Raw genomic sequence first — 13,626 nt, 5'->3', positions numbered from 1 at the left:
TGGGAAAATGGCCACCAGAAGGAACAGCTGCTAGGAATCAATCTGTTTGGAAATAAACCGTTCCCCTAACTCTGAATGAAATTATTTCCAGTAAGGAGCATGTTTGCAGCACTCATGCTGTTTGTAGCTGTGGAGGAGAGCACACCTCTGCTCCCACAGCATACACACACATACAAGCCAAGACATGGAAGAGTGGTCAGTTTCTTCCTTTATTCTCAATAGATACCTCTATATCCAAAGTTCAGATCCAATCTTTTAAAAATATTAGCTACAAGGACAAAGCAAGCACTGAACATCAGGGCTTTAAAAGAGAAGAGTAAGAAGGAAAGTTTTTACTGCAAACAAACAATTTTTACCTTTGCTCAGTAGACAAGCCATCAAAGCTGTGGCCACAACCGGTCCCTGGCTGGGTTAGACATGTGCAGACAAGGCATCAGAGAAGAATGTTGAGGTTCTACAGATCCAGCCATAGCCCCACCTACCTTGGCAGATGCTGCAGTTATACTGTGCAATCTATGGGGCACTTTACACAATGTAAGGGGGGCACCAGTTGAATGGCTGTGCAAGGGATTCAGAATGTCCTCACTCTGACCCTATCTGAAGGTATTTGAATCCATGTTGAGCAGCTGAAGGATTTATGAATGGCTGAGAATAAAAAAAAGGAAGGGACTACATTCACATAGGTTAACATCGTATCAGGGTAGCTTGACTCTCAGGGCCAGCCAGCCCTGTTCAATGATCAGACTCAGCTGGGAAGGGGTTAGGTGATCTTTACATAGGGCTGGGAAAATGCAGCTGAAAGGAGCTGTAAGTGGGAGAGGGGCTTCTGTAGTAGAGGGTTTGAAGGGGGGGCGGGGTGTACTCTTAGCATGGAGGAAGGTAAGGGGAAAAGGCTCCAGGAGCTGTAGCCTTGGGTAGGCAGAGAAGCATGCTTTATTTGATATTTTTGCCTAAGTTTTATATTGAAGGCTTAACCTGTACCCTGAGAGTCTTTAAGCATGGCAGAGACTCCTTCCTGAGTTAGGGAAACAGGCCAATGGATTATAAAAACCCTTGGCAAAATTCCCCCTGGTTTCCATTAGTGAAAGATCCCTCTCCTTCCCTTCCCCACATCCAGGGGGAGTCTAAATCTTCTGAGTTGAGGCACTGAAGCAAATATTGGTTTGAGACTTATTTCCTGGTGATCTTTCATTGCACTGTGTGACTATGGCACTGGGGGAAATGATGATACAACTAATATCCCATACTGGACTGCACCACCATGCATGAAAGATTTTAATCTCCATAGGCCACGCTTACCTTTCACCTACTCTAGGTTCTAAGCTACCTTCTCCTGACTTCTACACCAGCCTCTGCAGCCCTGCTTCCCCAGTGCTGTGGAAGTGAAACTGAGAAACACAGCAACAGTGATGAAAAGTGACCAAAACTGCAGATTCAGTGTTAAATGAGGACCTAGATTCCACTTGCCATCTCCGAAATAAAGAGCCTTGTGAGCCACGTAGGTCAGGAGAGATACAGAGATCATTAGCCGAAATTCTGCCCGTTCCACTGATGGCCAAAAGTCTGACAGCTTGATGTGAGCTGGTGGTTTCAGACACGGAGGGTTGGTGCCCATGTCCCAGAAACGTCCACCACAACTGGCTTTTGATGAGGGCTTTCATGGTCAGCCGTGGCCAGACAGGTGTATTGGCTGGGGTTTGCATGGGAGGAGCTTGCATCACTTCTGCCTGTGCTGTACTTGTAAGCAGGGTTAAACCAAGAAAGACTTCAGGCTCCTGGGCTGTTTTCAGGGCTCTCTCACTGCCCCGAAATTTTTTTTTAAAACGAAGGAGTGCAACACCTCTGTCCAAGAGGCCAGCACCCGCTCCACTGCCTTTCACAGCACATGGGGTCACTCAGTGTGACTGATGTAGGATGTGCTCAGTTCTGTATGCCAAAGGGGTAATGAAACAGGAAACTCCCCGTGTTCTTTGTTCATTGTGGCTTCTGCAAGATGCGCCCAGATGGCCACAGCTTGAACACCTGTGTACAGATGATTCTGTTTCAAACCCTCAGACCACTAGCTGGGAGCAGGGATGGAGGTAACAGGTGAATCAGCTCTTTCTAAGAAAGCAACATTTTCAGAGGGTGATTGTAGAACCTGGCTGTGGGAATCAATATGGATTAAACACATCTGTTTATTAGATGTCACAGGCTGCTAGTGTTAATCCACTTGGTGGAATGTATATCAATCCTGAACTGATGATGCTTGCTCAGTTATTACCAGCTCTTTGTGAGCTGTGATATCTTTTGAGACCATCCCAGCTGGTTTCTGGCTTAATACATATATATATAGGTGGACAAATCCTGGATCTTATTTGGGGATTGGGTTGGGACATTAGGGGTGTGAGGATCACCCTGTTGATGTGATCTGTGACCCACAGCTCCTTCAGTGACATCCCCTTTATGCCTCTACTGCCTTTTGTGGCAGACGGGAGACAGGATTCAGCTGCGATGAATCTGAAAAGGGATTTGTTATTGAGACTACTGGGCATAGACAGGATACTGTCACTCTCCTTGGTTCACTCACTTGCTGACTAACTGATCACAACCCATGCTGCTTAATGTCACCAGCCAGGGCTTCCCAAAGTCCTGGCTTGGAACAAGCAGTCATGGAAGGGGGATGCGGAGTATGCCACAGCACCCAGAAGGGCAATGAAGCTATTTATTATAAACCAAAGAAGACCGGTGGGTGCACTTCTTGGGGTCTCTAAGAGATAGCAATACACCTCTTGATGACTCTAACGTCATCTTTTGTCCTTGACTGTCAATATGGTATCTCCTAAAGTTTCTCTTACTCTGCCACCCACAGTATACTGGGACAGGGGAAGTGACTTTGGCAGTCATCCCATTCCCAGTCTGAGTAAATATAGCACAGGGGAGGTTGGGTTTTAAATTAATTTCAGTGGCTTTAGATGAGTAAAAGAATCATTGAAAAACAAATGACCAAGCAAATTCTGTAACCTGTCAAGGCAAATAATGTACATTAAGATAAATACCTCACTGCAAAATCCTGACAAGGCATTGAGTAACAAAAATATATTAGACAGAAAGGCTAACAGTACTAGAGGATTTCCTTTCAGCATATGAGACTTACAACATATAATACAGAACTAAAGCCAAATGGAATTTTTAATCAGGTAAATTTGAGTTAAACTAGACATGGTTATTCAATACAAAATCCCTTTAAGATTAAAATTGAATCACATTAATAAAATGCTAAATGAATACAAAGATAATACTCTTCAGTTCAGAGAGATTTAAGATAAAAAAAATAAATCAATGAGCTAAATCAGAACTCTTTTTTTTTTTAATTGATTGGATTATCCAGTAGAAAAATCCACAGAATTAGGGGCTAGTGACATGATAATAAACAGAGCGAGCTTTGTCACGCCAATGCTGTGGCAAAGGCTTGATCCTGATAATCACTGAACTCAGTGAGAGTTTTGCCATTGGCTTTAACAAGCACCAGTTTAGGACCTAAGAAAATGTTCTCTGCCTCTGCTGTAGTATGGGTGAAGCCTCAACTAGTGGGGCTCTTCTGGGTGGCCAGTAACCTGAGAAATCCAGGCTGTGTCCTCTAAGAAACAATCAACTGTGATGAATTTTCCATCTACTTGAGGGATAAAATTCTATTGGATTTGGACTGGATTGGCTGGTTTCATTGTGCAGGACTAAGTGAGGCAGGAACCAAGGTAACACCTTATTGCCCCCTTGGTTTCTTTCTAACACCTGTTGCTCTGAGACATTTTTTCCAGGCCGTTCTGGATGTCCATGTGATTGTAATAGTCACAATCTTTAAGTCAAATGATTTTCAGATCATTGCAAGTCATTCTGAATAACAAACAAATTCAGTCATTTTAAGATGGTACTCAGAAAAACTGCAAGCTGAACAATGAAGTGAAATTTATCTAGCAGTTGTTTATTGCTTATTTCCTCACCTCTAATTTGCATGTAGTGGACTGCGGGAGCAGCCAGAGCAAAACAAGTGCCTTAAGTCAAGGGCAGCATAGATGATCATCAGCTCTCTCTCATTCAAGTGTTTAATTAGTTGCCTCGCTAATCCTAAGCATTTCAGGTATACGTTCTACCTGGTAGTGTCCTTCATTGAGGCAGCCACTCCTGTACAGCCAAAGCTTATAGACAGGATACTTGACTCTTTGAAGCCAAGATATCATATCACACAGAATCAAGTTGACTATGGCTTTAGTAGCTCACATGAGTCCTCTGTTAGGAAGATATAGCATACAATACTGCAACACGTCGACAGAATGAATCCGAAATTATGACCCATTGACACACATGCTTGTACTGCACCTAGCACTATAGGGGCATGGTCTATGATGACTAGGGCTCCTGGGGGCTACAGGAATACCAGTAAATAACTATATAAACAACAATAATAATACAAGCTTACTAATAGCTTGGTAGCTCTGGTAGCCAATGGATATTCTACACCCCTTTCCATCCTCACATAGCTGGCAAAGTAGAAAGATGGCTAAGTATCTAGGTCCACACATGGTGAGGCTATTAGGGCACAGAGAAAGGGGTCTGCCATGTGCACTAGCTGGCCTCATCTTTCTATTTGAAGCACTGAGAAGTTGCTTATGTATTTATTAGTGGGTGGGTGTAATTTTAGGCTTTAAAAAGCAAAACTAAAGGGAATAATACATAATGCCATTGGAGATATATGTTTAAGCGAATACTCACCGACAACCACATACCACACAACAGAACCACTAACCCAGGAACCTATCCTTGCAACAAAGCCCGTTGCCAACTGTGCCCACATATCTATTCAGGGGACACCATCACAGGGCCTAACAACATCAGCCACACTATCAGAGGCTCATTCACCTGCACATCCACCAATGTGATATATGCCATCATGTGCCAGCAATGCCCCTCTGCCATGTACATTGGTCAAACTGGACAGTCTCTACGTAAAAGAATAAATGGACACAAATCAGATGTTAAGACTTATAACATTCATAAACCAGTCGGAGAACACTTCAATCTCTCTGGTCACGCAATCACAGACATGAGGGTCGCTATCTTAATGCAAAAAAACTTCAAATCCAGACTCCAGCGAGAAACTGCTGAATTGGAATTCATTTGCAAATTGGATACTATTAATTTGGGCTTGAATAGAGACTGGGAGTGGCTAAGTCATTATGCAAGGTAGCCTATCTCCCCTTGTTTTTTTCCTACAAACCCCCCCCAAGACGTTCTGGTTAAACTTGGATTATTACTGTGCACATTGTAAGATGAGCTATTGCCAGCAGGAGAGTGAGTTTGTGTGTGTGGTTTTTGGAGGGGGGTGCGTGTGTGTGGGGGGGGTTGAGAAAACCTGGATTAGTGCTGGAAATGACCCACCTTGATTATCATGCGCATTATAAAGAGAGGTTTCAAAGAGGGATGGGCTATTACCAGCAGGAGAGTGAGTTTGTATGTGTGTGGGGGGGGGGAAGGGTGAGAAAACCTGGATTTGTGCTGGAAATGGCCCTACTTGATGATCACTTTAGATAAGCTGTTACCAGCAGGAGAGTGGGGTGGGAGGAAGTTTTGTTTCATGGTCTCTGTGTGTATATAATGTCTTCTGCAGTTTCCACGATATGCTATGCATCCGATGAAGTGAGCTGTAGCTCACGAAAGCTCATGCTCAAACAAACTGGTTAGTCTCTAAGGTGCCACAAGTACTCCTTTTCTTTTTTCTTTTTACGAATACAGACTAACACGGCTGTTACTCTGACAACTGATCAGTTATTTATATCATATTTCAATTATTTTTCAGGTGTTGGTGAATTTTAATGCTCAAAACAGGTTAGATATGGAAAGTGTGGAAGAGCTGTATAAGTGTTCCCCAGACAGCTCTGCCAATATACTTCAATCCCAGTATCTGGCACTATCTACTATTCCAGTCCTCCCTCCACAGCTTAGCCAGTACACTTCAACCCAGCAGGCATAGAAGAGCACAGAATATTGCTTTTATATAGGTCCTACATAAATTTCTTAGCCAAAGAGCAGTGGATTTCTTTCTTTCTTCTGTTTAGACAGACACCATAATCTGCAACTTTAACATGGGTCAAATGTTGGGCTTTCAGACTGCTTGAAAAGGATTCTATAATTTATTGAAAACTATATTTCTGATGGTTCCCTCTAAGTTACCCCTCTCCTCCCTTTTCATTCATTGCTCCACTCCACAATTAACAGTGCGAACATATATTCAACCCTGAAATAATAACAGGTTTCAGAGTAGCAGCCGTGTTAGTCTGTATTCACAAAAAGAAAAGGAGGACTTGTGGCACCTTAGAGACTAACGAATTTATTTGAGCATAAGCTTTCGTGAGCTACAGCTCACTTCATCGGATGCATCCGATGAAGTGATCTGTAGCTCACGAAAGCTTACGCTCAAATAAATTGGTTAGTCTCTAAGGTGCCACAAGTCCTCCTTTTCTTTTTCCTGAAATATTAGTGAGGGAGGGAAGTAGGATGAACATAAATCCCCAGAAGATTTCACCTCTATGTATGGTGTTTATTAGATAGTCTGCCTGGCCTGCAGCCATGTACCCATATATCTCAATAAGGAATGCAGCCCCTGACTGTCTGACGTGCTGGCATTTACAGAGCATGTGTCATCCAGTTATTGCCTCATGTCCCTCCTGACAGTCTTGATCATCTGCTAATTAAAGTGAATGGCCTCTCCTCTGCGCTCTGTCTCAGAGCTTCCATTTTGCAGGCACCAACTTTTCCCTATTTGTGGTGCAGTCATTTATTATGCTTCTACAGCAAAACGGTGACTGAATTCGGGGGGGGGGACCCAATCATCTTCCTGTGAGATGAAAATTTCCCACACTGAAGAGGGCATGTGATGACACTGCTCTACATAACATTATATATCGAGAACTTTATACTCTCTGAAACCCACCTAAAGGAAGCTTCTCCAGGCAGGTGAGAGTTAGACGATATCTCCAATCTGTCCCTGGAAGTAATTATCTCATTTCTTTGCCCATCCTCTTTTACCATCACCAAACTTTCTGAAGTGCGCTCAGTGAGACTTTGGTTTTGCATATCTCGGCAGGAGTCCCACTAGCAGACTCCATGATGGATCAGAAAGTAGTTCCTCCTCCAGGATCTAGGAAAGTCTGCAAAATCAGTTGTGTTGACAACAGAGCAATCCTCTGAAGATGGGAGGTTAGCAATGAGTTGAGCAGCCAACTTTCGACCAGTTAGCCGTGATGCTAGCCCTTAATCTCTGGCCAAAGGCTGGATCTCGAAGGATCTAACAGTCAGAATTACAGTGAGGCTCACAGTCTACACTTCAGGGACTTATTGCATGCCCAAGAATGCAAAATGATGCAGGAAGGTAAATTTTGCAATGCAGCAGTTTGATGGTTAGTGCTGAAGTGCACGGATGAGGTGGTAAAGAATTTGGTCATTGGTTAAAATGCAAGAATGCATTCTTAGTTTTAGAATGAGCATAAAGAAAGAAAGAAAGAAAGAAACAAACTCTCCTCTCAGCTCTGTGATGTTCAGTGAGATACTCTGAGAATTGATACTAGCCCTACAGATCAGTCTCACAAAATTATACCTGTTCTCTCACCCTACAGAAATAGGTCTTTGAAAGAAAGATGGGTAAAATATCATTATTTTTAAAATTCTCACCATGACACTCACTACATAGCAAGGGAGTCAGAGTATTAGAGCAAGCTGGGACGTGTACATAACACAGGATAGGGATTCATTGGGAGATGAAAAAAGTGCATTTTGGAGAGAGGTCTGAAGGAGGTGGGCAAAGAGCGAGAAGGTCTTGAAGCACATGGAAGGATAGCAGACTTGTTAAGGATAAGGAAACTTTAAGGATCTTGTTGTGTAACCCATAGGCTCCCCAGTATTTTCTAAGCTGAGGTTCGATTGTCCCCTGATTTGCATAGTCACTTACAGGCAGTGCAAAGCAGGTGTAAAACCATACCAACTTGCTTGCGTGGCTTTTTACACTAACTTTGCACTGGTGAAAATGATGACACAGGATGCCAGGCAGGGGAGAATCAGGCCCGACACTGATTCACTAGATAGCAAATGAGGAAACAACTTTAGCACTCTGGGCCAGATGCTTAGCTGTCATAGATCCATCGTCAGTGGGGATCTGTTGATTTACACAAGCTGAGGATCTGATCCTCTTTAAAAAACTGGACCTTTCTGACCAGCTGTAACATGCTATGTTTCCAGTCTGGTTTTCCTAACTTTCGAATGTTGATTTCCTTCCATAACTGTGGTGATAAAGTGCTGCCCTGATGTTTCAGGATGATTGTTACAGTCATTGAGCAGTCCAAAGCACTTGGAATTCATGTCTTATTGCTTCCTCCCCCATCACGGTATGGTATAATTGTTCAGAACTGCATAGCTTTCCCACTAAGTGTAATAGCACTAATCAGAAAGGCACTGCCTCTCACGTAGCATCACCAAGAGGTGCTATAGCCACTTGGGAATGCTCCTCCAATTGGGTCGTCCCATGTAAATACAGTGTAAACAATGCAAACAAATTGGAGTGAACTAGACAGTAATATACATAGAGAAATTTTATTTTTTTCAATGGCTTATGCATTACATACTATTCAGCACCGTACTTCTGCTATGCTGAATCAGATTGAGACCAGGTCTCCGGGCCTGTGCTCCAAAGTGGCATGGAAATCACTACCCAGAATGGTCCATGAAATTATGAACTCACAAACCACGGAAGTCAATCAATGAGCAGCAACTGAAACTTCAGAGAAGGAAAAAAACAAGGATTGGTTCCAACCAAGAGACCTCCTGTTCTCCAGAGAAGCACTACATTGCTGTGGTGTTTGAAAATATGATTTACTTTGACCAGAGAAGCGTTGCTGAAACTATTGAGTAGTTATAAAATAATAGCTGCCAGGTGGCTAGTGACAGGTTAACTTACATGAAACCTCTTACACTTTGGTACCAACTAGTCATTAGCCAGAAGTGACCCAGATCATGGACATTTACATTTCCTAAATGTACTATGAGGTTTTAGAACAGGAGTACTTCTTGTTTCAGAGCGGCTGATTATTTTGGCTTGTGAATCAAATGTCCCATTTAGAACCCCCTTGCACATTTGCCATGAGTGAGTAAAACAGTGTTCTGGATTTTATTTTAAATTAAGATGAGATATACTGTTAAAGCACATTAGAATACATTAGGAAAACATAATACTCCAAGAGCGAAAGAAGGAAAAATGAAACTCGATTGCACATGTCAACATGCTACAGGTCTCATCTCACTCACAGAAATCTTCCACTGATCTTTTTCAGTGCCTTTTTATGGGGAAAGAGAAAAGGGTTTACTTGGTTTTTGGTTAGTTTGTTTGCCACTTAGGATGAATGCAAGGTCCCAATACTGCTTGGGCTACTGTCACAGAACTCAATCCTGCAAACACTGTTCACATGAAAAGTTTCACTGAGAACTAAATCACAGGAGTAAAGTTGCTTGGGGATGGTCTTCTCAAAAGCACTCAGCAATGGCCTAACCCTTCTCCCATTGAAGTCAATGGAAGTTGTATCATTAACTTCAGTGGGAGCAGAATTAGGCCAATCCTGAGCACTTTTGAAAAGCCAACCTACACCTGGGCCTTTGTGATGAACCAGTATTTATCTCAAATTGTGTCTCTCATGAGCTGTCAGGGTTCCCTCCCCACTCTGAACTCTGAGGTACAGATGTGGGGACCCGCATGAAGGACCCCCTAAGCTTATTTCTACAAGCTTAAGTTAAAACTTCCCCAAGGCACAAGTCCCTTCTTATCCTTGGATGGTATTCACTGCCACCACCAAGTGAGTTAAACAAAGATTCAAGGAAAAGAACCACTTGCAGTTCCTATTCCCCAAAATATTCCCCCTAAGCCCCTTCACCCCCTTTCCTGGGGAGGCTTGAGAATAATATCCTCACCAATTGGTACAGGTGAGCACAGACAAAATCCCTGGGTTTTTAGGACACTAAACCCAATCAGATTCTTAAAAAAAACAGGACTTTATTATAAAGAAAAAAAAGTAAAAGAAGCACCTCCGTAAAATCAGGATGGAAGGTCATTTTACAGGGTAATCAGATTCAAAACAGAGAGAATTCCCCTCTAGGCAAAACTTTAAAGTTACAAAGAACAGGGATAAACCTCCCTCTAAGCATAGGGAAAATTCACAAGCTAAAACAAAAGATACTCTAACGCATTTCCTTGCTATTACTTACTATTCCTGTAATTTTAGATGTATCATTCAGTAGGAAATGGATTACTTGCTTGGTCTCTCTCTTTGTCTCCCGAGAGAACACACACAGAGCACAAAACCAAATCCTTCCCCCCCATTTGAAAGTATCTTCTTTCCCCATTGGTCCTTCTGGCCAGGTGCCAAATAGGTTAATTGAATTGATTAACCCTTACAGGCAAGGGGATTCTGTACCTCTGGCCAAGAGGGATTTTATCTTACTGCATACATAAAGGTTGTTACCCTTCCCTTTATATTTATGGCACACGCTCTCTTAGAACATCTTATATTTGCTGCCAGTGCCCTCAGTAAAATATGAAGTCTCAAAGCCAACAGTTCTGTGCCTGCTGCTAACCTCTTTGGGTTTTCTAAATTTAAATTGTTTGGCTCTACCATTTCATCTAATTAGGGCTATTCCTGGCCAGTGCTCTAATGATTTTTAAAAGACAACGATGAGAAACTTTAGCATGGAGTTTGTCCAAGGGCAAAGAACATTTCAAGGAAGAGAAGGCTAATCAGACACCATGGCTGGAAAGCTGCTTGCTATTATCATGCACAAAATCCTCTTTCTCAGAAATACTTTTTCTTTGTTCAAAGCAGGTTGTTTTTACAGTAGATACCTGTCACACAGCAACAGATCATTAATAAAATAATAATAATTATATTTATGTTAAACTCCCATGTTTTAGAAGCTTAGAATGGGAAAAACACTTCTTTTTAAAAATAATAATAAATAATGTCAACTTTTTTCTTTACATTAAAAAAAAATCTATACATGATTCCACAATGTAACAAAATACATTTCTGTTTTCCAGGCTAAGGCCGTCATCTTTGGGTTAGATCTTCATCTAAGGAGGTTACAGGCCCACGGTTTAGAACCTGTGTATTTCCCACTGCACGAAAATCAGACTCCCAGGGTTCCTTGATCTACAATGTTGCCTGTCATTTACATGCAAAGGAGGAAGCTGCCTACAAGGAATGTAGTAATATCTGCATGCAGGATATGAGATTATTGTAAAAGGACAGGTGCATAGGGCAACATTTGAAAGTTCTGAAGCTTTTTTTTTTTTAAGCCTCACAACTGGAAGCGGGGAGGGAAGAAAAAGCAAAACACCCAAGTAAGAGTTTGTCTTCCAATTGTAGCTAGAAAAGCTCTTTAGATGACATATATTTATCAACATGGCACTTAGTGAGCTATTACAGATTGATATTCCCTAAGGACTATGTCTCTTGATCAACCTTTCTTTTACAGGCGGGATGCCCAAAGTTTGCCCAAATAAGGACTACTGCATCTAATAGGTAGAAAATGGGGTAGATTGTGACTACTGTTTTCTGGCTAATATAGAGCAGCACTTGCTGGGACTTGCAGTCTCTGTGGGCCATATCTCCATATCAAAGATGATATGTCTCTGTGGGCTGCATTTTAGATCCTCATGGGCTATTTTTGCTCATTGGCTCTTTTACCAGAGATCTTGGAGAGGACCCTCACTGGAAAGTATCTACAGGGAAACACTGTTTCTATTTGATATTGCACTGGACAGGGGGAATTGTCAGCTCATACTGACAGATCTCACCATTGAAGGTAACTGAGAAGGAAAAGAATTCCTCTTCTTTTCAGAAAGAAAACATAAGCACTACATCTCTCCTGACAGCACCATGTTAGGCATAGGTGTGATCTTGAGCAGACACAGGAGGCATTTACTGCAGTTCAGCATTACCACTTCAAGTCAGACTTTGAAATCTTTAAGATCACAATATTGTTGCCACAAAACAAAGAGGCGGCATGCAGCAAAAAATGGCAGCTGGCGAAAAAGCATAAATCTCAGTGTGGGCATGTGTGTGCAAAGGCTTGTGTGTGTGCTTTTTGTATACAGGGATGGAAGTTTGCACACCTCTGAAAAGCACTGACATTAAGGCCCTGCTGCGTTAATAAAGTCCAGACATCCTCCTGAAGCAACAGAGAGGTCTCCTCAATAGTTCTGCACATTGCGTCCCCTCAGCCTCATCAGTCACCATATTCATGCTGTTAGCCATTCCTATCAAATCAATACAGGAGGCACCACGGAAATGCAGACATATGAGCTTGCATTAGAGTCCTGCTGCCCAAAATCATCTGGTGTGCAGGTGTGCGGTTCCCCGGCCAGGGTCTTCATTAGAAACAGGACTCCTGGGATTCTGGGTCATTGTGGATGGGAAGCTTCTCGTGTTCCTGATGATGCCCATTACGTAAAACTGTGTACCTAGGTGGGGGGAAAAGCAAAACAAATAGGAGTCACTAGAGCAAATTAAAAAGGACAGACTGAGCCTTTTCTTTTCTCAGGAGAGTCTGAGACCCAGGCAGGTGTGACTTCACAGTGCTCCCAATATCCCGTTTCCGTGCTCCACCTGCCAAGTAAAATGTAAATCCAAACCCTGTTCATGATGGCAGAAGATGTCTGTGACACTAATGTTAACCCCAACCCCTGCAAAGTAGGAACTTGCTGGTTCTTGTAGGTCTGAGCTATAACACGTACCCATAACAAACCAAGCTAATGAATTAGGAGACCCAGGATTCTGGGGTGGATGTTGGTGACTGAGCTGTCAACACAGAATTGAATCTCTTTAAAGCAAGTATTAAAAAATCACTTTGCTTTGGCTTGGAATGTATGTGTCCTTTAGAGTGACACAGAGACCTACCCTCTGAGTCTCGTGAACCGTACACTAAAAACAATTGATTGCTAGTAGTAGTTCAGCTGTCCTTAGTACTGATCATTTCACGTCCAATCAAATCATTGCCAGACAGGATTACAACCTTCTGGAGACTCCTGAAATACACACACTTCCCTGATTGAAAAATGAGAGCATGCTTCAGACTAAACTCCACTTCATGTTCACAAATTATTGATTTCCTACAGACTCTGGGCCCTAACTGACGATGCTGTAAATGAAGGTTGGGGGTAAGGACTATCTAAACTACCACTATCTTATTCCACTATCTAAACGACCAGGCAGCCTCACGCTGCCCTTCTCAAAACAGCTTTATGTACAGCAAGTGGCATTGCTGGCTTAGGCTGGTGGAGACCCATTGTTCTGGTTGCTGTCTCTCCTAGTAAAAGGGATTTGGAGTGCAATGCTTAGTGAAAAGGGGAAGGCGTGAGATGATCGGAAGGCTCCCCAGCAACTGGTGCCAAAGTGGCTAATACAAATCCTTGCAACACTTCATATCTAATAATCAGTCTTCCTTGCAAGAGTCCAGACACCCCCCAAAATGGAATTGCTCCACAGAACTTGAGGGGAAAAAACGCTGTTCACTGAAGCAATTAATTATAATGACTTCTCAGGTTCCACCCTG

General features: G+C 42.5%; 1 protein-coding gene across 4 annotated transcripts in view; it reads right to left on the bottom strand.

The window, feature by feature from the left end:
* Positions 1-8,645: 8,645 nt before the first annotated feature.
* Positions 8,646-13,626, bottom strand: part of HTR4 (5-hydroxytryptamine receptor 4) — a 210,516-nt gene continuing 205,535 nt past the window's right edge. For 3 of the 4 annotated variants that reach the window (XM_074960605.1, XM_074960606.1, XM_074960604.1), the window contains one exon: positions 8,646-12,535. Coding sequence is in view for 3 of the 4 variants with exons in the window: in XM_074960606.1 (XP_074816707.1) it covers positions 12,448-12,535 (88 nt within the window). In the remaining variant the exon portion in view is untranslated. The remainder of the gene's footprint in view (positions 12,536-13,626) is intronic. The other variant, XM_074960603.1, reaches the window with a different exon arrangement.

This window comes from Natator depressus, chromosome 8 (assembly GCF_965152275.1).
Source record: "Natator depressus isolate rNatDep1 chromosome 8, rNatDep2.hap1, whole genome shotgun sequence".
NCBI classification, from domain to species: Eukaryota; Metazoa; Chordata; order Testudines; family Cheloniidae; genus Natator; species Natator depressus.
This window is presented reverse-complemented; position numbering and strand designations above follow the sequence as displayed.